This window comes from Chelonia mydas, chromosome 27 (assembly GCF_015237465.2).
Source record: "Chelonia mydas isolate rCheMyd1 chromosome 27, rCheMyd1.pri.v2, whole genome shotgun sequence".
Lineage (NCBI taxonomy): Eukaryota > Metazoa > Chordata > Testudines > Cheloniidae > Chelonia > Chelonia mydas.
Window position 1 is genome coordinate 7430639 of NC_057860.1, and position 27406 is coordinate 7458044.

The 27406-nt window shown below is 44.5% G+C and overlaps 1 protein-coding gene across 5 annotated transcripts; it reads right to left on the minus strand.

Moving 5' to 3' along the window:
• Positions 1 to 4588: 4588 nt before the first annotated feature.
• CCDC47 (coiled-coil domain containing 47) lies at positions 4589 to 27302 on the minus strand. 5 transcript variants are annotated; one of them, XM_027824423.3, is made up of 14 exons: positions 24641 to 27302; positions 20484 to 20892; positions 19514 to 19779; positions 18539 to 18646; positions 15701 to 15875; positions 15219 to 15340; positions 13733 to 13798; positions 12532 to 12633; positions 11405 to 11515; positions 10708 to 10793; positions 9083 to 9141; positions 7983 to 8092; positions 6630 to 6797; positions 4589 to 6316 (listed from the first exon to the last, which is right to left on the minus strand). In XM_027824423.3, the coding sequence occupies exons 2-14, from the start codon at positions 20512 to 20514 to the stop codon at positions 6236 to 6238; spliced, it is 1485 nt and encodes a 494-aa protein (XP_027680224.1). In that variant the 5' UTR covers positions 20515 to 20892; positions 24641 to 27302; the 3' UTR covers positions 4589 to 6235. The 5 variants fall into 5 exon arrangements, with proteins under 5 accessions (XP_027680224.1, XP_037742797.1, XP_037742798.1 ...); XM_037886869.2 differs by having other exon boundaries at positions 20816 to 20892; positions 24641 to 24763; XM_037886870.2 differs by lacking the exon at positions 20484 to 20892 and having other exon boundaries at positions 24641 to 24871.
• Positions 27303 to 27406: the final 104 nt, after the last annotated feature.

Sequence of the window (27406 nt, forward strand, 5' to 3'; positions counted from 1 at the left end):
GGGGGGGACAATCCTTGAGCCAGCCCTATAGGAACGCCCCCCCCCCCACACACAGTGGGTAAATGGGGGGGGGGGCAGTCTCTGAGCTAGCCCCATAACACCCGTGCCCACACTCAGGCTGAATGGGGAGGGGAGGGGTGAAAAGTCCTCAAGGAAGGGGGTGCAGAGAACCCCTGAGCCAGTTAAATAACTCCACCCCCATTGTGGTTTGAGCATTGCCCTGCTAAACCCAGGGTTGTGAGTTCAATCCTTGAGGGGGCCATTTAGGGAGCTGGGGCAAAAATTGGACCAGATGACCTGAGGTCCCTTCCAACCCCGATAGTCTATGGTCTCCATGCTCCAGTGGACTGAAGGGAAGAAACCCAAGCTTCACCCCTAATTGTGGAATCCTTTAGGTGAAGCTCCAAGGGAGATCTGGCATTTTGCCTCGGAAAGGGTTGCAGGATTGTCCAGCCTCCTATGTCTGAAACCAAATATTGCAGCCACCGGAGGTTGAAAAGAAAAGGAGTACTTATGGCACCTTGGAAACTAACAAATTTATTTGAGCATAAGCTTTCGGGAGCTACGGCTCAAAGCCATCTCAGGTTTGTATGGATGGGATAATAAACTTTCTCTGCACACTTTTGTATAGTAGTAGTCCAAAATAATGCAATAACTGCAAAACTAATGTTTTTCAGTATTACCAACTTTTCTTATACCCCTAGCTTCTAGCGGCATATGGGAGAATTTCAGTTTCCCTTTAAAATAAATTTCCAGCCCAGCTGAGGGCAGAATAAACAAAAAACTGGAAAATGTGAGTTCATTGAGTCTACCTAAAAGCACATAAAAAGAACCCCCAACCTATTATTTTTAATCTTGTGATGTTCAAGCCAACCATGATTTTAGGTGGCCTGATGCATGCTTTTGAAGGTGTGGACTGTGACATCAGAGTATGCTAGGAACTTTTGTAAAAAAGATAGCAACAATTTACAAAATCGTGTTCATGGACGTAAGTTTCAAATATACAAAATATTATTCAAAATAATAATTGTGGATAAGAAAATGAGCATTGGCTAGTTGGGATTATTAAAATCTCATACTTCAAAAGTACATAGATGAACACTCCACGCTGCGGTCAAAATTCCAACTTGAGTAGTTATTTCCTATAGTAGTACCCTGGCAGTTTTTGATTTACAGCAGGGGTGGGCAACCTACAGCCTGGAGGCCGCATCGGGCCCTTCAGACATTTTAATCTGGCCCTTCGAGCTCCTGCCCAGGAGTGGCGTCGGAGGCACTGTTCCCTCTAAGCTGTGTGCGTGTACATAGATCCCAAACCCCGTGCACACGACGAAACACCACGCGCACAAAAATTTGCAGGAGAAATTTTTTGCGCATGCAGCCTGCCAAAAATTAGAGGGAACGTTGGTCAGAGGCTTGCTCTGCACAGCTCCCGGAAGCAGTGTCACGTCCCCCCTCCAGCTCCTACGTATACGGACAGCCAGGGGCCTCTGCACGTTGCCCCCGCCCCAAGTGCCGCCCCTGCAGCTCCCATTGGCCAGCAAATGGTGCCAATGGGAACTGCAGGGATGGCACCTGCGGACAGGGCAGTGCAGAGCCGCCTGGCTGTGCCTCCATGTAGGAGCCAGAGGAAGGACATGCTGCTGCTTCCAGGAGCTGCTTAAGGTAAGCACCGCCAGAGCCTGCACACCTGACCTCCTCCCGCCCTCCGAACCCTTGGTCTTACCCTCCTGCACCCCAGAGCCTCCACCCCCAGCCGGAGCCCTCACCGCCCTACCCGCACCCCAACCCGGAGCCCCCTCACATACCCTGAACTCATTTCTGGACCCACCTCAGAGCCCGTACCCCCAGCTGGAGCCCTCGCTCCCTAACTCCCAATTTTGTGAGCATTCATGGCCCACCATACAATTTCCATACCCAGATGTGGCCCTCAGGCCAAAAAGTTTGCCCACCCCCGATTTACAGTATTCAGTATTATTCCCTTCCCCTCAAACTGTATTCTTGATGCTATGAGTTATTAAATACTTCAATAGCTGCCACATTCACTAGAGGGGGTGGTGTTATGGAACCAGGCAATGACCTTTATACCCTCATAGCACATTCCATTGAAGGATCTCAATGTACTTTACAACCAAGAGGACGAGGTAAGAGTTTGCCCAATTTTACAAAGGTTAAATTTTTTATCCAAGATTACATGGTCTGCATCCAGGGCTCCTGCCTCCTAGTCCCCTTTCTTCAGCACAGGCTCTCCTTCATGTTAACAGTAAAGCTTGTAAAGGGCTGCAAGCATCTTTTAGAGGAAAGATGTAGAGCAAATGCAACTGACTGCAAACCAAAGCACTCAGAAAAGAATAAAGACAGCAAGACACCAATGTGACTGTAGAGGTTCGTAATGCAGGAGAGCCCCTCTGTGATTCAAGAACCATCAACTTACCGCAGCTCTCTCTTCCAAAAAAACTGGTAGGGACACAGTACATGAAAGACATGCCCTCAACCCCTAGGTATGGGTTGAGGGCATAAAAGGGATAAAAGACCTGTGGGACAGCTACAGTTGGCGCAGGTCAGCTGTCACGCTCACAGGGCTCAAGTTCTGGGGCAAAAAAATCACCCCACCTTTGCAGGGTCCCAGAGCTTAGGCTCCAGTCCAAGCCCAATGCCCCCGCCAGTTCTTATGTTCCCCTGCTCCCCACCAATTGTCTTTTCTCAAGACTAAACATGACCAGTTTTTTTTATCCTTTCCTCATAGATCAGGTATTCTAAACGTTTTATCATTTTTATTGTTCTCCTCTGGACTCTCCAGTTTATCCCCATCTTTCCTAAAGTCTGGTGCCCAGAAATAGGCACAGTACTCCAGCTGAGGCCTAACCAGTACCGAATGGAACAGGACAATTATCTCCCATGTTTTACATACAACATTCCCGTTAATAAACCCCAGAATGAGTGTAGCCTTTTTCACAGCAGCATCACATTGTTGACTCATTCAATCTGTGATCTACTATAACCCCCAGATCCTTTTCACCAGTACTCAGCCCATCGTGTAGTTGTACATTTGATTTTTTCTAAGTATTTTGCACTTGTCCTTAATTAATTTCATCTGGTTGAATTCAGACCAATTCTCCAACTTGTCAAGGTCATTTTGAATTCTAATCTTGTCTTCCAAAGTACTTGCAACCCCCCTCCCAACTTGGTGTCATTTGCAAATTTCATCAGCATACTCTCCACTTTATTATCCAAGCCCTTAATGAAAATACTGAATAGAACCAGACCCAGGACTGACCCCTGTGGGACCCCACTAGCAATGTTCTCCCAGTTTGACATCAAAATATTGGTAACTACTCTTTGAATACCATCTTTCACCCAGTTGTGCACCCACCTTACAGTAATTTCATATAGACTACATTGCCTTAGTTTGCTTATGAGAATATTGAAATATACAAAAATATTCCAAGAAGCAGGAAATTCAAATCCTCCAATTCTCTGCCTATTTACAAGAATAGCCTGGTTTGCACCCAGAGACCAGCACATGGGGGTATGTCTAATTTTAGGCCTTTGATTCTTGGTTTCTTACAAGGTCCTAAAGCGCCTGATGTTTGAAAGGCTACAGCTTACGTTCTCTTCCCCACATCTGGAGAACAGGAGAATTGAACCTGTGTTTAGAGGGCATGCAAGATACTCTACCTGCCTAAGGATTTTAAAATCACAATAGATAAATCTTAAGAGGTATGGGTGGGCCTACATATGGAGGGTGGGATTGGGTATGGGAAGCAGAGTTAAACTGGTGTCAGAATCTCAGCTGAGATGAATTCCCTGACTCAAATAATTATGAACCCAAAAATCTTTTTTTTTTTTTTTTTTTTTGGGGGGGGGGGGGGGGGAGTTCAACTTAAACAGAATATGAACCACCTTCCCTGGATCCCTCCCCTCCCTACTGTGGGAGTACTAGCACCATTTTGAATTTAATGCAAATGGATTTTAGATTTGGGGTCATCAACCCTTGATTTTGCAGTGTTCTGGCCTATCCTCGGAACTACTCAAACTTCCTGAAAGTTTAGACACAACCTCTAGGGATGCTACGTCTATTTCTTTAATAAAATACTGTTATTTCTTCCAAGATCAATACTCCATGACTAATGAAACTGGAAAGATTTAAGATATCTAGTGACTGAAGAGAGATCCATTAAACTGTCCTGTGACTAGTCTTACCTCCCAAAATATTAATACTGTTGTAGATTTCACCCATGCCCTTGTCATCCAAAGATGGGCTGTTGCCTAATGCTCTATATTCTAGAATCTCATTTTCCCCCGCAAGGTCTCAGCACGACCAAGTGGAAAGGGCTAGGACACTGGTATTTCATCTATGGCAAGCAGGATTATATACTGTAAGGCTGACAAAAAGGTAATAGCTTCTCTTAGGAGACAGCACTCTTGACAATGACAAGTTTACTGGAGCAGAGTGGAAAACCAGAACTCTAATGAGCTGGTTCAATGTAAATTTTTTAACATAACAGGAGTACTCATAGAAGATACGAGGGTTTAATAGAGGCTATACTCAAAAGGAACAAGGAGTCCACCAAAGTAAAGAAGGCAGTTAAAATGTTTCAGTTATATTTTACTCTTTTCATAGATAGTTCGTATGAATGTTCATATTACAAAATTAGCTGCCATGGCCCAAAAGGGTATGGAACTTCAGCAAAGCATTGTATTTACTCAAAAGAGCACAAATGCTTTCTTTAAAAAGAATTTTGTGAAATTGTATGACTTGCACCCTCTCAAGCTAAATAGAGCTAAAAGAGTAAAATTACACATAATTTTATGCTATTTTTGGCTTTAAATTACTTTTCATCAGCTGTTATAAAATGATTATATTTGTATGTCTATCACATTACAGATTTTTGCACTCAAATCAGTGTAAGATGTCTCATGCTGTAACAAAGGCTTTTAGCACATGCTGTTTCAACAGCAGCTCATTGTTATTGCCTCAGAACAAAATTATTTACACAAAGCATCAAACAAGAAAATGCAAGAGAAAGACATCCAAATTATTTCCCCAAAAAAAACAACTGCAGAAAGTAGGTTACAAAAAAAAAACAAAAACAAAAAAAACAAAACAATAAAATGCTTTCTAGGTAGGAAACATCAATAAAATGCAGCAGACAGCAGCGTACTAGTACAATTGTGTCCATTTCTTCCCCCTACCTCCACATGCATCTCTCTCCCCACCTCAATCTTAAAATCCTGAAATAAATAACTATTTCAACAGATCAAAAAACTATATAACCTCTAAATATTTTTTTTCCTTGCTTAGGGAAAAGGGAAGTTGCACAGATATTTAATTGCAAATCTAGCCTCTTGCTGAACATTAAATAGGCAGCAGCTGCTATCAAAAAGAGGAAAATATTTAAGAGGCAACTTTGTACAGTTAAGAGTATTCAAATCTAGATGAAGTTGCCAACTCACCATGCATTCGCTTCTGAAGAAGAAACACAAAGTACAGAATTCACATTGTATTACACTTTCAACATTCACAATTACAGATAAGAAACAGTACTTATGTATGCCATTCCCTGATATCTAACCAATCTACAGCTTTTATCTTTATGCCAACCATAGCATAGATTGTGCAATACTGTTTCAGTGCCCTATGTTTGCAAAAAAAAAAAAAAAAACCACTTATCTTTCTAAACTATACTGGTTTTAAATCCCTGAAATATCCATACCATTTTTGGAAGGCTCTATGTTTTGTACCTTTACAAGCTTGATGCAGATATAGAAACACACCAATGTTTATTGTGCAATTTCACTAACATGGGGGGGCTATTTTCCTCCCCCTAAATTAAGTGGAAAAAATTACCTGTAACATTAAAAATCTAAATCAAAGCACTGATGTAAAGTTACTGGTAAAGATTAAAAGTTTTATAATCTTTTTTTTGTTTTAAAAATCACAAACGGCGGTCACGGGATATTGCAAGTTTGAGTTTTGTTTTTTTTTAAAGCATCAGAAGTAGCAAAATAATCAAACCACCTGGAAGAAAGTTGCAGAGACAAAACACCCTCTATACATATCTGTATGTTGCTGTAATACCCAAATTAATTGTTAAGTAGTGTGGATGCAAAGAGCATTTCTCTTAATGGCCAATAGCGTTTGAAGAAGTGTAAGATTATGAAATTAACTAGTTCTTTGTACCCTGTGAATTAAAAGTCTACACATGGCACTGAGATAGAGTTTCCCACAACGGTTTCACATGGCTTTCACTTTTATTTGCTTCATCTTCATCTGCTTCTTCTCAAGTTTTTTCTGCTCACGTCGCAAAGCAGCTTCCTGGAGAAAAGGATACAGAGAACTGAATGAACATCAATACTCTCACTGAAAAAGCAAGCTGACAATTTGAGAAGGTCAAGATAACACAGCTAATTAAGGTATTGTGTTCAGGATGCAGTCTCCTCTAGAGAGACAGACTGGCAAACAATTAACAAATCAATAAATAAGTGAAAGCCAGCTCCACTTTTATGCCAGATCTCCAGCAGGACAGAAGATAATACACTGCCATGCTTCTGGAATACCTACAAGTGAGCCTCAATGTATGGGAGACACTTGCTGTTAGTTCTTTAGCTGTTCTGAAAATCCATTATACCTCCAACCGGCGCTGTTTCTCCGGATCTTCCTCGTTCATAATTCGCTCCTTCTCTGCCCGTTTCTTCTCTTCCCGGCGGGACTGGGCAGCCTCCTGCCTTTGCACGTGAGTCAATTTAAGAAAGTTCTCTTCTACTCTGGCCCTGTTCTTATCAGCTTTTTGTTTACCCTTTCCCCCAAGAGACAGAAATAAAAACAGTTAATACAGATAAATGATTGGCACTAAGGCAATGTTCCAACAAGCAAAAAGAGGGACAGTGTCTAGAATAGCTACAGACACTAAAAATAGCTCCTCTCAGTATTTAAATGGCAGTTCTACTCTGAAAGAGTGATTCCATATGTATCGCCTCCAGATTAAACCTGTCTGGTTTATGTGTTCCCCCACCCTTCTCCAATATTGGTCAGCTGTACAAACTCAGGACCTAAGTATTAAACTGGATTCTTTCCTCATTATTTCAACAGTAGTAAAGATTCTGCAAGTCAGGCTAGGCCCACAGTCACACAAATACAGTCCCATTGCACCAGTGTAGTTGACTGGAACCTAGTTCTGTGTGCCTTATACATGGAGGAAGAGAAGCCAGTTAACTCTCAGCTGTACTGGCTTTGCAGAGCTAACAAGTGTGAAAAGCAATTACAAAAATTTTGTTACTAAAGCAAGTGGGTCTGACTAATACATGTATGGAGCAGATCTGCTGCTGAATAAAATGGGGCTACTTTTCTTTTTTTTTTTTTTTTAATATAGTAACTTTTCAGAGTGGAATCACACATTAGTAAGATATGGGCAAGTATATTGTCTCTTTTACTTCAAGAAAGCTTTAAAAAGTTTAAGAGGAATTTTCCTTACCACTATGCATCCCAGGTATGGAGGTTTATCATCTAAAGGCAATAAATGTAAGATCCTTATATACCGCCTTACATCTAATTACCTCTTAAAGTTATTTGCAATAACCTTTCCTATGGTCTTTGTGTGCATTGGTTCTTGATCATCTGAACTCATCACCTTCTCTTCAGACTGAACTACCTCTTTTTTTTGCAGATACTCAACTGTACATAACTGTTGCCATTTCTAATCACCTCTCCCTGCCTCCCATGGCCAAGTAAGACTGTGGCTGTATCAGCTTCCTTGAGTTAAGTGTGCAATAGTTTGAATGCTTTTCTTACGCAACAGGTAGCAGAGAATACCAAATCCAACTGATATTCCCCATATGTTTTAAGGCAAGCAGAATGTAATCACCATAGATGTTACAGTTGAATTTTAAGGCTCCTCACCTTACAAAAGTTATCATGGGACCTTTAACCATAAGTAGTTTTATATCTTATCTGACAGCAACACATACAGGAGCATGTGACTTACTTCTCTATTTAGACGGAACTTTTTCGCTTTGTCAATAGAATAAATAACCATGTTCATCAAAGGCAGCAAAGCCTCCATATCCTTTGGGGAAGTGTTGCCTGAACCAGGCACTGTAAAGCAAAGACATTTTCTTCAGATTAATTCAGGGACATTGGCAAGGCTTTTGCTATTAATTAGAACGTCCTCTCCACATTGCTCAGCCTGCTTATAAAAGTCTGCAAAGAAAGATGCTCTAATCCTCCTTTTAAAAATGAGTTAATTAACAGAAGTATTTGCTTTGGAGATTAAATTCAGATTCTTCAGATGGCAGCAGGCACATTTCTCTCATACTATACTTCCAGACTGATTAAGAATACAGGCTGCAACCATGTTTTTATACTGGTATGAAATTGCTGCTTTGACCATTGCAAAATACAATTTAAAGGCCACGGCTTTGCCCTCTGACATGCCCACAGCTTCCTCTGTAGTTAATGGGAGGTGTGTGTATTCATTTGTAGGAAAAATGTGGTCTTTGCTGAAAATAACTGGAAGCCCTGTAGGTTAGTTTTTAAATTTAAAAGGTGCTAAGCCTGGCAGCCCTGACAGCTTCTATTAATCCAAAAAAAACTAGCACAGCACAGATAGCAACAGGCATGACCATAAGCTGTCCCCCACTGTCCTAATACTGACCTACTGGGATCACCATTAGGGATGACATTCCATTCTTGACTTTTGGCAAGTTGGTTGTTTAGCCCTCATCGCCACTTGTGGTGATGGCTTGTGGAATATGGACATCTGCCCACAAAAAGTGGACAGAAAACAAATTCCTTCCCCAAATACCATAAAACTGCAGTCAGACCAGAATGACTTTTGATCATTATTGACCTGGGCTGAATCTGAACTGGTGACCTAGAGAACTGAAGCTCCATTATCACTGTCATATACCACTCAGTCCCTTACGGTGCATTATTGCATCCCTTGTACTTGTTACTCAGGGATCCTGTACCTTTATCTACTTGCATTTAAGTCACTAGAAATACTGTCTACTATCCCAAAAGTGACATGCTTTGGGCACTGTGATCAGACTTTGCACAGATAAGTTATTGGAAACCTTTCCTTACCATTAAATGTAAACAATAGTGTCCTTTTAGTGTCGGGCAGTTTTAAAGGCTGACCCTCCCTGGCAGAAGAGAGGAAATAAAGGAGTAGTTGGAATAAGAGAACACAAAATACGGACATAACATTGTACTGTGTATTTCTTAACACACACTTGACCAGTGCAGAACTGATAGCCACTTGCAAACGGCTGGTAGCATTTAAAAACAATACAACTGATATTCAATTATTTTTTCATTGACACAAACAAGGTTTCAAACAATAGTTTCCCTGAAGTTAATTTTCTCCCCCATCCAAAAGACATTCATAAAATAAGTGTTAATGTTTAAGTAGGTAGGCAGCACCACCCATTCAGTAACTGATGGAGGCAATCCAAGATCTGATGTGCTACTGAGAAGATTCATACATTTGCTCCATTTCTGGGCTCTATGACTCATGTCACAATCGAACACGATGAGAGACATAGGTGCCAGAAAATTAGAAGTGAACAACTCCTATAAAATCCAAGTCTCGTCTATCACATAACCACGCTCTCTTCATTCAAAGCGCCCCTTAAGGCCAGCTTCTCCAGGAAAATCCAAATGCCAATCCACCACAGAAAAATACTTCATTCCTGTATGGAATACTGTACCTCCAAAGGGCATTCCATCTGTGTACTCCTCACCTCATGCCTTTTTGTGGTATCATCAGCCTAACTTTAGCTTGGTAGCCCCTGGGCACAGGGAGCTTGTCTTCATATTTATCAAGTACATACACCCCATGATACTATGGAAACCAAGTCCCTAAATTTCCACAGGACACTCAGGAGCCTAGCGCTTTCAGTATTTTGCACACATGCTCATTTATATTTGGATCAGATAAAGTTGTTTGTTCTCTTATTGCAATGTGGGAATTATATGGGCTTCATAATAAATTATTCACAGCATATCGGGCCCGTGTATTGGTGCAGCATTTGCTTCAGATTATTGGATATATTGTTAGCAGGTGCCCCAAGTGACATCACTTTGAAAAAGGAGGCCTGACGCCTTGAAAAAGTCAGCGAGTCTGTACTTCTACAACACAGGTGAGAACCATGGAGGAAAGACAAAGCTAAGATAAGAAACCAAGGGCAGAACGGTAAAGACAGCTTCACGTGAGAAAGGGTAAGTGACCCTTGGTTTTCTTAGAATTGTCAACCTCAATGAAACAAAGAGATGCAATATCATTTCTAGGATCCACAATGCACGCAAACCATGGTTTTCCAGCCACGGTGTACATGGTTTGTGATTGGTATTTCTAGGTTCTTCATCTTTACTTGACCGAGACCCTTTGCTGTCAGCTGGTCACTTCCCAAGCAGCGGTGCATGCTATACCTGGCAATTGTTAAACTGGGTGGAGCAACCCAAGTTCCAGTGAAGTCAGATCACACAACTGAATGGAGGGCAACAGACACCCTGATCTTAGAAAACTAGTAAAGCATCTGAAAACGTTGGGAACTTCTTGTTACCTGCTTCACCTTTACGTCCTATTTCTATACGTGTCCCCCAATGCAACAGGTAGCCTGCTAGAATACTCTCACAAGTATGTCAGTCTATACTTTGTCTGCTGCTCTGTTATAAAGCTATTAGAAGATGTCTAGTTTCATACATACTCTTGCATAAGTTTTGGACCGGAGAACTGGTCTGAAAAATGGACGGACTCGATCTTGTCAGCATAGTGTGTGAGGAAATGTACCATCTGAAAGAGAAATAGAGGTTAGTTTTTCGTACAACCAATTCATCTCCGACCTGTTTCCTGAAATGGTTTGCTTATAGCGTCTCTGCGTCCTGCTTTTTGACAATTCTTGTGCTCAAGTTACCACCCTGACTTAGTGACTCTTGCTAGAGAAGAGCGCCATGCGGATAAACTACATCCCAGTCCTGAGTGAATGTTAACAACTCAAGGACGTAAGATGGAGAGTTCTCATTTGGGGCATGACATTTCATCCAATGATCAGCCACAACTTCAAAGGTGTATACTGAAGGTCCTTAACACTCCACCACTTTGGCAACGCTTCTCTGCCTACGTCAGCATTGCAAATGACAGCTTAAGTCCCAAGTTTACAATGGATATGCTAATATATAAAAGTTAATACAGATGTTTTCTCCATTGACAACCGTATCCATTTTCTGTCTCTTGCATTTGCTTTGGGATCTTTGTTTCTCAGGATTCTCTAAGGGAGAGAACTATGTGGCATTCAATTCCCTGCTGTATCATCTGTGAGAGATTCCACACTGAACTCCAGCCTTAAAATGGCCAAGCCCATCAAGAAAATGCCTGAGAGTTTCTACTCGTTCTTTCAAAGTTACCTTTGTGTCCATCATTCCCTCTGTGATCTCTCCCATCTCTGACAGGATGGCCAGCGACTCTGGAAGCCCATACTTTGCCCCAGACTTGGGTTTGTCACTACAGAACTCACTCTATTGGAAGGAGAAGAGAAAAAAAAAAAAGTGTCTCTTTTATTGGGGTTGAACAGTGCCTAGCACAATGGGGATCCTGGACAGTACTGAAATACAAATAAACATGATTTACTGTTTCTTAATTCCATCTGACTGAGGACAGACATTTTCAGCATGAAGTACACTCCCACAATACCATAACACCCCAGATGCTAACATATATATTGTATTCTTAATTTAGTATCTTTTTTTAAGTTTTGAGAGGTTACTTGGAGTTGATTTTTACAGATGAGATGAAAACTGACTGTAGGGACATGCTGACATGGATATATCAGGGAACTGATGCATCTTACATTGGTTTTGGCAATATAGCAAAGCCTGTACAATGAAGTGCAGCAGAAAAACTGACCCACATCTTGCAATTTCACTTTGCTGCTGCTGTTTGGGGAAAGTTAAAAGCAGCAGCAGTGGCTCTAGAGTAGTCTAGAGAGTTGGTCACATCAGGAAAGATTCTTTGAAAGTATCAAGACTTAAGAGTGGATTTTTTTTTAAAAGAGGGGATTGTTAGTGAAAATTTAAATTCTGCAGAAATTAATGGCTTAGGCTAGCTGACTTGTCAGAGAAAGTTCCCCATTCATCACTAGTGAGTAGATTTTTCGAAATCGGACAAAGTAATTGGTGCTGGATTAAGAGAGATCAAGCAAAAATTTAGAGCACCTGTCGACATATCTAAAACTCGATTTCGAGAGACCCCTTGTAAAGGTAACAAAAGTTTCCTTTCCCTTCTGCTAAAATTGCCAATATAGAAGCAAATCAGTGCCAGTTTTAGGATGTGGATACTTGTCCACTGGGAACAGGACTGAGAATGCACTTCCCAAATTAATTCTAATAGGCCACTTAGCCTTCAGATAGTAACAACTTTCAGTTATTCCGAACTGGCCCTGGACTTGAACAAGCAACCTAGAGATGAAAGACTTTATACCTCATTACCAATCGCCTGAACTATCCATTTACTTCCAACTTGAACACACACATACCAGGTCCTGCATTTCCTTCTGAAGTCGCACTAAGGCTTTTCTTGTTCCAACAGCAAACACATAGGTATCCATATCTTCATCATTCATTGTTACTTTTATTTGCTGAGAAAAAAAGAGAAACCAGTAGTGACTGGATTTATACTATTATTAATTATAGCATGGCACCTAGAAGCCATAATCATGGACTAGGCCCTGACAATAGACTCCCCCAGCCATGGAGCACTTGCAATGGACAGATCCAAATCTTACTGTGGAACAAATGTTTTCACTACAAAAAGTTAGCTGTACATTTTCTTTTGAAATATCCAGGTGTTATTTCAACAGGGATAAAGCTATTCTGTTTATGTCTGGACTTAATGGCTTCTTTTCTCACTCCTAAAACCATACGGTAACTGTCCAACAAAATTAGAAAGCAGAGTTCCCAATCTCAGGGTTTATTGGCAATGGGCAACATAGCAGAGCTGAAGAACGACTCAATTTGAGCGCATACTAGATAGCCAATAGCAGACTATTTGCATGCATTTGCCACTTCTAAATGAGATAGAATAAAGAATACATCAACAATATAAAAACTAAAATATAACAGAAAATATATTAAAAAGTAAAACCTAGTAAGTACTAGCAGAGCATACCCCCCCCCCCATTTTTCCTTACAGCATGCCTCATAGATACTGTGTCCACTGTGTGGATACTGGCATTTATACTTTGACATGATGATATAGGCTCCCATTGTCCCTAACACTAACAGCTGTTCAACACCAATTAGCTTTATAAGATGCACAATACCGGGCAGATAACAGATTACCGAATGTGATTAGGCTACACTCATAAAAGGGTTCAAAAGACAGAACAACTGTTCCAGAGGGCAAGTCACAAAAGCAAGTTGTGTCAAGATGAAGTCGAAGCATGACAGACTTGCTTCACAAAACCACATGAATAATAAAACCCACGGATACACCAAACTTCTGATGACTGGTGACTTGTTTGTGTATCATGAAAAAAAAAGAGAGAGAGAAAAATAACGTGAATGGTGTTTGCAGGTCGTTTCACAGAGTTACTTTGTTTGAAGGAAGATGGAAGAAAGCTGCGTTTCTCTATGAAGCCACTGTCCGGCTAGTTGTGGGAAAGACCAAAAGCCTAGTGGAGTTGAAGGAATGCAACAGGAACTATGCACAGTAAATCTAAAGAACTGAGTGCATACCACTTGGTCACAGGCTGGCCTCATCATACGAGCAAGTACATTCAGAAGGTCTTGCCTCTTGAGAAACTGAAAGAGAGAATGTTTTAGTACAGTAGACAGTGCTGCAGTTTTTGCATATTTAGCAATTTACTGGAGCGTAGTAGCATCTACAGGCAAGCTAAGGTCTTGTCTGCATACACAAAGATTCACTAGATTAACTTAAATTTGCTTAGTTAAACTGGTGCCACTTTGTGTGGACTGTTGGTTTAAAACTGGTTATATCAGTTTAGCTTGAGCCACACAAAGTTGCACCAGTTTAACTAATTGGTATAAAAATCAGCTTTAATTAAACTGGCACCGCTTTGTGCAGAGACCAGGTCTTAGAAACCAACAAAGCTTTCCATTCTGCATTTGCTCCAGTGATCACAAAAAGCATGTATTTAGCACTACATATATGAATCAAATATTCAGCTTTTTAATATGGAAGACATCTGAGTTTCTTCATTTCTCATTGGAATCTGTTTCTATAATACTAAGAGCTCCTTCTGCTAAGATGGAAATAAATGGACATTAAGATAAATAAATGTAGTTGTCAAAGTTGCAAAGGGACAGATAATTTGGGACTGGCTATCCTGTATCGTCTGATGGGAAGTTTGTGGAGGCATTAGTTAGAAGTTCAAAGGTTAAAAAAAAAAAAATTTGGCAAAGGCAATTAAAATGGAAAATTTTAAATATCCAGTTTACTTTTGACCATTTTATGCTATTTTTTGGACCATTTTCATTCTCCAAGCTAAACATAAATGCTGCAAACACTTACTACTGGGGTGCTTATTATTAGATTCATGGTTTCATTTTTTGGTTCTCAAGTGCTAGCTCAAATCTGTAGTGTTCAGCCTGTAAACACTGCAGGGAAATATTTACATCCAAGCACAAAACTTTTCATTGAAATAGGGGAAAAAATCATGGAAATATTTCTATTGATCTTAGGTTGGACTGGCTCTGCCAAACTAATAGGAAAAAGACAAGTTCTCCCCTCTCCAGGTGATGAGTATTCCACTGGTTCAAAACCCAGGACTTGATATATTCAGTGACCAAAAAAAGCCCTACTAGACTGAAGGACCACTAACAGTTTTACAGTCCAATCTCTTATCCACCATCATGACCAGGAACAATTGCCCCACAGCACCAGACAGTGGGAGTTCTCCACTTTCCAGAAGTATTCATTGGTACTCTTCTCAGATCATGACAGATTGAACATTGGAGAGATCTTAAAATGCTGGTATAATAATAAAAGTGACTATATAAAAATGGCTACTACTCATTCAGCATATCTGCTTTCTGAGTGTATTCAGAATCCAGTCTGCTGACCTGAATGATTAAAAAGAAAAAGCTGTACCGAGGCCTCTGGCTACCCAACCGGGGGGGGGGGGGTGCGGCCACCTGGCCAAAATTTGAACTTCCACATGTTAGTTAGTGGAACAATACTGCAAGATTCCCCCACCCTTACCTTTAGCTGAATAAGCATTCCCTCACAGCACACCCTGCCAGAGCACCATAAGTTGTATATGTGTTCGTTTTCTTGGTTGAGCTTCCCTGTGCTTGTGGCTTCTTTATTTGTCCCATCATCCCCTGAAAGTAAGAATATATTGGTTAATAAAAGGAAGTATAATCTAATGGTCGGTGACAAGTAGTGAAATGGCATCATTAGGATTAGAATGCATGTATTCCTGGGTTATTCTATTGGACTACAGTGCCATCTTAATGCTCGCTTATGCAACTTATTCTACACCATTATGGTCGCTGCATTTAGATAGCTTTTCAGCATTGGAGGGGTGGTATATTACTTCACAACATGCAGAACTGCCATTAATATTAACAAGTGCTGCCAGAGGAAAGGCTATTCCTCTCCCCAGCCCATTCTCATCAGTAATATAAACCAGTCACATTCAAAGCAGTGAACAGTTGGGCATAGCAACTGCAAATACTTACCAACAAGGGCGAAGTTACTTTCCAGCAACTCCCTGTGAGTGTTGAACCAGGCCTGAGCTAGCCGGTTGTTTTTATTCTTCCCAATGATGTAGTTCATGATGTAAGCAAGAAGACCAGTTACCATCAAGATCTCCATGTAGTAACTCTCCCAACTGTTTTGAAGATGTGCAGGGACCTGTGGTGAGCGAATTAAGTAGTTTTATTACAGGATGTAATGGATTCTGCACAATCATGTGTTTTGAAACGTGTAAGTTACCAGAGAAGCTTCATCCCTGAATGACAGTGATAAGCTTTGCTAAAGCTTAGCTATAGACCAGAGCCTGCTTAGGGCCAACTTCGTTAGTGACACATGGCTTATTTTGTACTAGCAGCAATCATGCTGGAAGATAGCGGATACAGTATTCTGTGACCTTAGGCTCCAAGCATTTACACTCTATAAACACTACTGCAATAATATTTGTACAAAATATGCCTTGTGTGGTACCATATGAAAGCTAACACCATTCTGGTTATTAATATAATTGTAAAATGCTATAATGTTATATGTGAAGTTACGAATTCCCTCTGTATGAAGTTTCTAAAATGTGTTTGAACCAGACAAGACTGGGGAATAGGTAAACAGGTTTTTCCCCCAAAAGAAAAGCCTCAATCCAGGTGCAATCACAGACAATTGGCCATCACAGTCAAGTGATCCTCCATTAGCATATTGGAAGCTGAAGGGACAGATCAATTTACATTGCAGAGAGTACCTCTGGGCAAGAAACCAGCATGGAAAGTTCTCCATCAGACTCCATTGCACTTTTCGTCAAAGGAGGGGCACTGAACTTTGAGAACGATACATTTCAAAAGTTCACCGGACAATAAAAGAGAGGGGCAAAGAACCCCAAATTATCTTTCAACTCAGACAAAGGAATTGAGCACACATTGAGTATTTTGTGGGAGATCCTGACCAAGCTGATGATCAGCCATCTTGCTGGAAGGAAGTGTGGTAAGAACCGTACCTTGAACCAAGACTGTAGCCTGTTAAGTTTTAGTCACTAGAAAGTGTTTTTACTTTTGTTTGTAACCATATCTGACGTTATCCTTTATACCTGACCTCACGTAAAATCTCTCCCTGATTAAATAAACCTGCTTTACTTTTATTCTAATCTACCGAGTACTATGTTTGATTTGAAGTGATTATTAACTCCAGTTAAAGCAACAAGCTGCTGTGCTTTGGTCTCTTTAGAGGAGCAACGGACCTTATTACTCCTTTGAATATTCCAGAAGAGGGCTGGACATTTCTGGGCACACAGTTTTGGGGTCATTTGGCTAGTAGCAACCAAAGCTAGTGGAGACCAGAGTGTGACTTTGGTATTAACAACCAGGCTGCTGATATCAGAGTTGCTGAACAAGAACTGCTCAACACACAGACACTCAGTGCATGCTTGTACACTGGCTGGAAGTGTCTAGACAGGGAGCTACAGAAGCAGACCATTTTAAGGCATGCAGGATTACAAGACAAGCGGTGACAATGTCTCGCTGGTCTGAATTGCAGTCTAGAACATAGCATATGCCTAACACAGGTTCCCTGACCAGTGTGAAGAAAAGATTTCTTTTCCAAGAGCCAGACTGTGCTAACTAATAATCTCCAGTGTAGTCAGCCTAACACCTCATCGCAATTGTAACACTACTCTGTTCAGGTTCTTACATCATGCCCATCACTGCATTATCTGAGCACCACCAAAGGTGTGACTGAAAGATGCATTACAACTGTGCTGTAACCAACTTTTGAAAGTGCTTTCAGAACACAGTTAGGAATTCTAGTGCAAATAGTGACCAAAATCTAATAGGAAGATCCTGCTGTCTCTCTGTGGAGTTCTCTTTTTGAAGTCATTAGAGGGTGGTTATTAGTTTTACTGCCAAGATATTGCCCCTCAGTCAAAAGAGATGAGGTATTTCCCACTGGCACATTTGATTACAACATTTTAAAAAAATGTAACTCTGCCCTTTTTGTCTCTTAACTGCTTTATAAAAGCCTCAGGTTTTTTTGGAATCAAGAGGACTCAATATTGTATATTTCAAATCTGCAATGTTCAACCCCCGTTACGCTTAAAACACCCAAAAATTTAAATACAGTTGTTATAACTATCATTAGAACATGTTCTTTTGTTGCCTGTGTAATCAAGATACACAAACATGTTAGAGAACCATGTTTTAGCTGTGGTACACACTAACTAAAACATGATTTGTACTATGGTTATAGCATGTTTTCTCTCTCTAACGTAAGGATAAACCATATTCAAAAATGCTTTGGCCAAAACCCATGTTTAAAATATGGTTACTTTTGTTGCAGAGACATTTGCTGATCACGGGCATAATATTAAGGCAATCTGTATTCCATGTGATAATAAACTAGACCAGAAGATGACACCAATTCAGTTTGAGTGTACACGAGTGGGAAGTACTAGCAGTTTTACATAGTTGTTAACACATTAAGGAACAAGCCATCTACAGTTGAATACGTCAGTTTCAAATGTCATGATATTACAATCTGTGACAATCAGCATAATCCAGTGCATAGGAGCACTGGAATGGAACTCAGGAGACCTGATTCCAATTCTGCTACTAACTGGCTATGTGATGTTGGACATGTAACATCTCTGAGCAGTTTCCTTTCCCACCCTTTTTCTTGTCAATTCAGATTGTAATTTTTTCAGGACAAAAGACTACCTTTAACTATGTCTGTACAGCAGCTAAAACAATAATGCCTTGTTCTCTGCAGGGCCCTCTAGGCACTACAATACTACAAATAAATCAGAGTGCTGAATGGAAAGACACTCAGACATTTATACCTACATCAACAATTGTTATGGGGTCTTTGCTTTTGCTGGGAGATGCGTCTGTTTTTTCTTCATAGCCTTCAAATTCCTCATCATCATATGGCTCACTCTCAGTATCTCCTTCCTAAGGGATAAGAGCACAAGCCGCCTAAGCATCTCAAGCCTGATAAGCAAGCGGCAAACACAACAGAGGTGGGACAGAAAATAAAGGGATATGCATCATCCCTCTAAAGCAGCAGTCTCTTTTACAATGTTACAGCTGAGATTTTAAAGTTAAGATAAATGAAAATTGCTGGGGTACAAGTGTTTTGTTTTGTTTTTAATTTGGGACATTTTTGAAATAAAATGTTTATTCACAATTTTATGAAGATTTAACAGCCATTTCAACCCCAAGGATATCAAAGTGCTTTATAAACCAATACCCAAATGATTCTCAAAAGACTGTTATATTTATCACTGAAATGCACCTACCTCTGCAGTGAATCATAGCAACCTCTCAACAGGACACAGCAAAGCCTTACAAAGTTTATGATGGGAAGAGAAGATGACTACATGCAACTGAAACTGTATGGGACATTTAGGGTGATTATATATTGCCTCCCAAGTTAGACCAGGATGCAGAAGTTAACATCTTTACTTCTGCAGAAGTGCCATGGGATCTTTAATGACTGCAACTGGTTGGATCTCTGTTTTACAGTTCACTAGGAAGACGTTACATCCAGCAGCAGAGCTCTCCCTAGCACCACAATGGGTTCACTATCTACTCTAAAGGAAGAGTACCACTGTCTGAAGACCTTAGGTGCTCCTTTGAAATATTCCATCTAAATATCGACCCTGCCAGACTCCACATAGCTTGGAAGATCTGATGGGATCACAGCATAAGTACTGCAGTGGGGTATAGTACAAGAACAATCATGGATCTTGGTTTGATAACTGAAAGAGCATTTCAAATGAGAGGCTAAAAGGGGCAAAGGCATGAATTTGACATTACTTGTGCATCTGCATCATCAAAGTCCTCCTGATTTTCATCTTGACCTTCAAGCTCTACAGTAGCCTCCTCCTCATCATCTTCTGTAGTTATGATCCTCTGGGGAGATTCTGTGGTTACATCTTCAGTAACATCTTCAAACTCAGCAAAGTCATTATCATCGTACTCCACAATGTCATCTCCGTCCTCAAATTCATCGAACTTGGCCAAAGAAAAGCCCCATGGGACGAATAAAACAGTAAGGAAGATCCACAAGCTCTTCATTGTCACTGCAAAAAATTCAAATACAAAACAGGTTAAAAGGGGGCATTTATTTAGTTCTCCTAAGGTCCTAATGCATTAAACATCTGCCCAATTATGGGAAAGCAGAACAAGGAGGGTACAATTATAAGACATTGTCTAATCAATTTCTGAGCTCAGGCTCCCTAAAAGGCAAAGAGGGGGGTGGATTGTGAAAATATATCTAATGATTAGCACGACAGACAGACAGAGACAGGACTCCTGGGTTCTTTCCCAGCTCTATCAGAGATTTTGGGACAAGTTACTTATCTATCAAAGATGGGTGAACTGAGGCTTACAGAAGGTAAATCATATTATACTTACATCACATAGAGGCTCATTTGTAAAATGCTTTGAGATCCTGGCATGAAATAACACTATAGAACTGCCAAGTCTTAAATTAACAGGCATTAGCCCCAAGGAAAGAGAGACATTCTCATACTCCTATTCCTCCCCACAACTAAGAGGAGTTCTAGAGATTCCCCCCCCCCCCGCTTTTCTTTTAAAAAAATAATAATAAATAATAATAATAATAATGCAATTCTTTCTCTACTCAAGTTTTCCAACATGCAACTCACACCTCTCAGGTTTGAGACGGGGGTCTTTGCAGTTCAGGATAAATGACACTGACATCCTAGTCCCTATATACTAAAGGCACTTAAAAAGTATACAATGGATCACATTAGCAACTTACCATGAGCCTGAAGGCTGCATCCAATTTGCATGGCATGTAGCAGACCCTCTTGCTTAATATGGAAGTGCAGATTGCAGAGATTCCCTCCCAGACAATCATAGCAAGTAACTAGGACTGACAGAGCACTGAATTCGGAGAACTGTGGTCCCACAGACCACAGTCTGGCTTCTCCTGCTAAAGTCTCTCACCAAGTGTTCAAAGAGGAGGCAAAATTCCTTTTTATCTTCATATACACACACACACATATACACACACAGACCCTCAGACAAAGGGTTGAATAATGGAATGGAGGATGTACAGGTGTCTGACCCGAGTATGCATGCTTCTGGTACCTTTATCAAGTGTTTGCTTAACACCCAAGTATGGGTTCCCTCTCTGCGTTGGTATGGTACATCATTTAAATACACATCTGATAAAGAAATAAAAACAGTTGTACAAACAATGCCTAGACAATTGGGAAGCACAGTCTGACCTTAATCAAGTCAGTTTGCTTACTAACAGTGGTGACTTATACTGAAAAACCTTCCCGCACCAGATTCCTGATCTAAAAGACACACAGCAAGGGAATGTGCACATTAAAATTAAATAATAGAGAAATCAACACAGATCATTGAAGCTAAAGGTGGAGTATTTGCTACTGTTTATTTAGCAAATTTGCCTATCACGGTGTCCTTGGGAACATATACAATATGTAAGTTAGATAGCTACCACTTTACCCATGTCCGGATAAAAAGATGGACTCCCAATAAGACACTCTCTACAATAGTATCACTCATCAAATGTCCAAGTGATCAACTCTCTCCATTTTTTGTTCATTTTAAAGAACATAAGAGACTGCACCTGCGATGGTTATTACCCAGGTATTCAGGTCACTAAATGGAAAAATTAGGTAGCAATAGCACCATCAATATCACAAAATACACTTGATCTAATCATTTGAAACAGCAGAGCAGCAATCGTGTTCTGTTACTTTCAAACAACATATCCTTGATCATTCTAAGATGTGCGTTCAGGAATGGGTCCTGCTGAGCAGTTTCTGCTTTTCTTCTGGACCCATTTGTTATGTGTTTAACAAAGAAAACTGGGAAGAGTATGGCTGTTTCACTGGGAGGCAATGTGGGCCATTGAATAGAAGACTGGACTGGGACTCAGGAAACTTGAGTTTTGTTCCCAGCTCTGCCACTAGCCTGTGGTGTGACCATGGGCAAGTCACTTCACTTTCAGTTTTCCCGGTCTCCACTTTGTTTTGTCTACTGATCATAAACTCTTAAAATAGTACAGTGCCTAGCATAATGAGGTCTCAACTGGGGCCTCTAAGAGCAATATTAAGTCAACCACAGCACTTCACAGACACTCGTGGAGAATTACCACCGAGTTTGATGGAAGTAAAGCTCATCTTCTCATTCTCACTGTGGCGCTGACTTGAATGTTGACTTTTGTTTTAGTTACCCGAAACTAACAGAAACCATTTTTTGTTACCATAATGTGCTATACCTTTGAGTACTACTTGTATGGCACCCAGAGCATTCCAAGTATTTTAGAGATAACAAATGAGTCCCTTTCTTGAAGGCCTTCCATTCTAGATAGACAGCCTAAATACGAAGTGTACAAGGGTGCGCATGAGCAAGATACAATGCAACTAGATAAAGCACTGAAGTTTAGAATATTCCTTAGGAGCTCCACAAATTTTATGTGAATTGAATGAAAAAGGTGATGCCACTTACGAAGAGAAAACGAGCATTGTAAGGGTAGAAACATTAACTCAGCCGGGCTATATGATCAGCTGAACATCCCCCATTCCTTTGGAATAAGGAATCCTGAGACTACTAAAGCAGATCCAATTACCAAGTACCCTGCCACTTCTGTAAAGTTAGATACCTCTTGGGAATCACAGTCATAATCCATTTTTCATATGGCTTTACAGATTTGGGTGTCACAGTGAATATATTTTCAGCAATGGAGGCCTAAGCACAAAACTGCTTGAAGCGCCCTACTTCATAGTGCTTCCTGTGTGGTCACCACAATTCATATGGTGCACAGTTTCCCCCTTCAGAGGGGACAATTTACCAATTGATCTGCCTCTGGTAGAAAGAACAGAGGTGGCAGTAACTCACAGCTTCCACCACTGAAAAATGACTCATAGCAATGCCCTGCTCCACAGGGCACAAAGCCACAGTGCTATCTGGAATTTAGGACCATATATTATGGGGTGACACTGTTTCTTGTAGGGAGTGCTTACTGCTCCGATATTAAATCTTTTCCCTTCCAAACAAGACAAGTTTCCAGGATCTCATGACAAGTCCCTAAAGGCACACAGTCAAGGTTAGAGTACCTAAAATTAGCTGTGCCCTAGTTCTTAGGTGCACATCACGCTCTGTTCCCACCTGTCAGCTCTGTTCTTAGGAGCAGGCAGGGTCCCAAAAGACATTGTTGGCTCACCCCAATGGAGCAGCTGGGCAGAGCAAGGCTCCACATGCCCAGGGCACACCCACCATGGCTCAGAACCCCAGCGCCCTTAAGGGGGGGAAGGGGGGGCACTGCCACACATGGCCCAGCAAGAGAAATCAGGAGTTTGGAAGTCAGCATCATTGGAAGTGGTGGGGGTAAGAGAAGAGATTTCTCCAGAGCAGTGTTTTTCAAAATGTGGGTCACGACCCAGTTCTGTAAGGCACTAGGTCGCCTTGCCCTAGTCAGCACCGCCAACCGGGACGTTAAAAGTCCCATCGGCTGTGCTGCCCAGCTAAGACAGGCTAGTGCCTACCTGTTCTGACACCACGCTGCGCCCCAGAAGCAGCCAACAGCGGGTCCAGCTTCTCGGCAGGGGGGCCACAGGGCTCCACGCGCTGCCCGTGCCCTGAGTACCGGCTCCATGCTCCCACTGGCTAGAAACCGGCCAATGGGAGTGGAAGAGAGCAGTACCTGCAGGTGAGAGTTCCATGAAGCCACTTGCGTGCCTCCACCTAGGAGCCGGACCTGTTGCTGGCCGCTTCCGGGGTGCAGTGCGGTCCACGGTGCCAGGACAGGCGGGAAGCCTGCCTCTACACCCCAGCTGCGCCGCTGAACGGGAGCTGCCGGAAGTAAGTCCATGCCCCAATCCCCTGCCCCAGCCCCCCCCAAGCTGGAACCCCTTCCTGTACCCCAAACCCTCCACCCCAGAGTCTGGACCCCCAGCCCAGACCCCCTCCCGCACCCTATCCTCCTGCCTCAGCCCTAGGCACCCCCCCAAACCCAGAACCCCTTCCTGCAACCCAAACCCCCCTCAGCCCCAGCCAAGGCTGCACCCCCAGCCTAGACCCCCTCCCACACCCCATCCCCCTGCCTCAGCCCTGAACCCCTTCCCGCACCCCAAACCCCTCATCCCTGGCCCGGAGCCCCCTCCCGCACCTCGAGTCCCTCTGCCCCGGCCCAGAGCCCCCTCCCGCACCCCGAGCCCCTCTGCCCCGGCCCAGAGCCCCCTCCCGCACCCCGAGCCCCTCTGCCCCGGCCCAGAGCCCCCTCCCGCACCCCGAGCCCCTCTGCCCCGGCCCAGAGCCCCCTCCCGCACCCCGAGCCCCTCTGCCCCGGCCCAGAGCCCCCTCCCGCACCCCGAGCCCCTCTGCCCCGGCCCAGAGCCCCCTCCCGCACCCCGAGCCCCTCTGCCCCGGCCCAGAGCCCCCTCCCGCACCCCGAGCCCCTCTGCCCCGGCCCAGAGCCCCCTCCCGCACCCCGAGCCCCTCTGCCCCGGCCCAGAGCCCCTCTGCCCCGGCCCAGAGCCCCCTCCCGCACCCCGAGCCCCTCTGCCCCGGCCCAGAGCCCCCTCCCGCACCCCGAGCCCCTCTGCCCCAGCTCCGCTGGGTCGCGGGCATCAACCATTTTCTTCAAACTGGGTCCCCAGAAAACAAGTTCTGAAAACCACCTGCTCCCGCGGAGAGCGCAACGGGGGTCAACCTGGGGCCTGTCGACCCCGCCCCGCGGGGAGACCGCGCCAGGGGCGGGGCTGGGGGGTCCCCACTGGACCCCACAGGCCTGATGCAAGTCCAAAGGGCTCCCCCCGCAGGGAGGGGGGGCCCAGAGCCGCTCCGGGGTCAACCCCCGGGGCCGAGTCCCAGCGCGGGGCGGGGAAGCCGCGCCAGCCGGTCCCCCCCCGCCGCCGCCGCCGCCGCCGCCGCCGCCTTTACCTGCGTCCGGCCGCCGCTCCCGCCCGCCACCTAGGCCCAGCCTCGCTGCGCTCAGCGCCCCCCTCCGCCAGCCGCGCACCCTGCGCGCTTTGCGTAAGTGAGCGCAGGCGCAGTGCGAGCGGGGAGGCGGGGTTCCGGGTCCGCCGCCGCTCCCGCCCTGCCCCGCGGCCGGGGAACAGCTGCCTCGAGGGAGCGGGGGCCGGTGCCTGGGGCCGGGTGACCCGCGCTCCTGCCGGCCACGCACACAACCCAGCACGCGCGCTGCCCCCCCCGTTCAGGTTGCCAGGCAACGGCGCGGCCCCTTGACATCAGTGCCACCCCCAATCCCCACGCTCCGCAATCCCCGTGGCGCTATGACGTTACATCAAGGCAGGGCTGTGACGTAAGGGAATGCGGTGACGTCCCATCAGCGCCACACCTTGTCACGCGGAGTGATGTCACTGAGAGGTCACCAGGTTGCAGGGCAGCAGCGTCAGGGCCTGGTGAGCGGTCGTAGGCCCCACGCTGGCTTTGTCCCACCTGAACCCATTCAGAAGATACTGGGTGGGTCAGACCGTTGGTCCGGCTGTCTTGGCTCCGACATTGGCCAGTGCCAGGTGCATCACAGGGAACGAACAGAGCAGGGCAAGAGCGTGTGAGCCATGCCCTGTCATCCAGGACCAGCTGTTATGTGAAGGGGAAAGAACGCTTCCCTGTTCACTTTCTCCGTACCGTCTATGATTCTATAGGCCTTTCATCGTAACCCCCTGTAACGAGGCGTTCGCTTGCCTTCTTATTTGGAGCTGGGCTAACGGGCTGGCTCAGGACTTCCTGGCCAGCACCGCCTCCCCACTTAAGAGCCACAAGGTCCGGCTGACCTTGGCCCCTCTGCCCGGGGGGCTCCTCTGGGGAAGTTCCCCACTCTTGGCCAGGCGATCCCCGGCATCCTCTTCTGTGGTTTTCTCCATCCCCCTCCCGCAAAACGTACACTGCTCGGGGAGTGGCTGCACCCCTAGTTCCACCTCTGCCTGAAGGATGTCACACCAGTTGCACCCCCGTACACCCTTCCCGTGGGTCTGCTTTCTCTGGGCTCTGTTGTCTAGGGTTCACTTCTTTGTTATTTCTGGGACTTTGCTCGTCTTCCCCACTTGGGATCCTTGGTTTAGGGATATCTGCCCCCTCCTTCAGGGCACCCCTCCACTTCTTTTTAGGTAGTGGGGCCCAGTCCTTACCTAATACCACTGGGTATGGTAGCCCCTCCAGCACCCCAAACCACTTCCATTTGAAGTGGCCCCTCACTTCGGCCCGAGGAGGACCTCTTGTCCCCATGGATACACTCGAGGGCCATCCTTGCCCCCACAATCAGCCAGTGCGGCTTCACCAGCCCCCTCTGTACAAGCAAACAGGCTGACGCTTGGGGCCTGTTTGGGGGTTCTGCCCAATCCTCACTGGGATGGTGTACAGTTTCTGCCCCCCTTTTCGCTCCCCAACTTGAGTCCAGCCACAAAACTCAGCCCACCCACACTCCATATCAAGGCAGTCATGTTTTGTGTGTCCAGGTCTCCCACACTGCCAGCAAACAAGCTTGGCGGACCTCTAAGGTGCTTTTTGGGGCTCCCCTTTCTCTCTGGGCCTTTCCGGGAAAAAGGTTCCGCCAGTTTCTTCCCCGACTCCTTGTCTTTCTGGGGTCGGTCCTCCCTCTGGGGACCTTCTGCCTCGATATATTCCTCGGTCAACCTGACGGCTGCCTCAACAGTGACAGGCTGGTGACGCCTCACCCAGACGCGTATGTTCTCGGGGAAGCTCTGCAGCAATTGTTCTGGGACCAATGTGTCCATCATTTCTCCCACCGTGCGCATTTCTGGCCTCAGCCAGCGTGCGGCCCAGTCCATTAGTCTCTGGGCGTACACCTGGGGCCGCACTGCCGCCGTCCATTGGGCCGCCTGGAACTTTTGGCAGTACCGCTCTGTCGACAGGCCCACCCAGTCTAGAATGCCCCCCCGCACCACCTCATAGTTCTGGGCTTGCTCATCGCTCAAGGTCATATAGGCCACTTGAGCCTCTCCTGTCAGGTATGGAGCCAGTCGGAGGGCCCAGGTTGCCTTCTCTCACCTGGTGCCTGTGGCTACCCGCTCGAAGGTCCTGAGAAAGGCGTCCGGATCATCCACTGGGCTCATTTTACAAAGTCCCCAGCCCGGCAGCCGGGTGCCATCCCCTCCCACAGGACTCACCACTCGTTGCAGAAGCTGTTGTTGTACGCCGGTCTGCTGTATGAATTCTCACAGACTCTGCTGTTGCTCAACTTACCAGGTCAGTAAGGCCTGTCTCTCGGCCTGGTGGGACTGCTGAAAACTTTGCAGGACCTGCTGCATCTGCTCCTGCTGTTTGACCAGCCATTGCAGGGTCTCCTCCATATCCAGGCTGCCAACCGCGTTCCCTGGCTCTTGGATCCTGGACAAGCCCCCACGTGTAACGAGGTGTTCACTTGCCCTCACAACAAATCAGCCAGAGACCTCTTCTGAGTGCAATCACCAGTGCTTTTTATTTTCAGTGTCAGCTCCCACTACCTTCTGTTTACAGTCTGCTCCAAACCAGCAACCTGGGGGACAGCTAGCATCTCCAGCCGGCAGGGCAGGGCAGGGCAGGGATGCGATGCGATGCGATTCTTTTCTCCTCTCCTCCCCCTGCCTGCCTGCCTTATATAGCCCCCTGGCTAATAAGGCCCGCAGGTGCTTCTAGCAATTAGGTGTGGCATACTCAGCCAGGCCCAATTAATGCTTATTAACT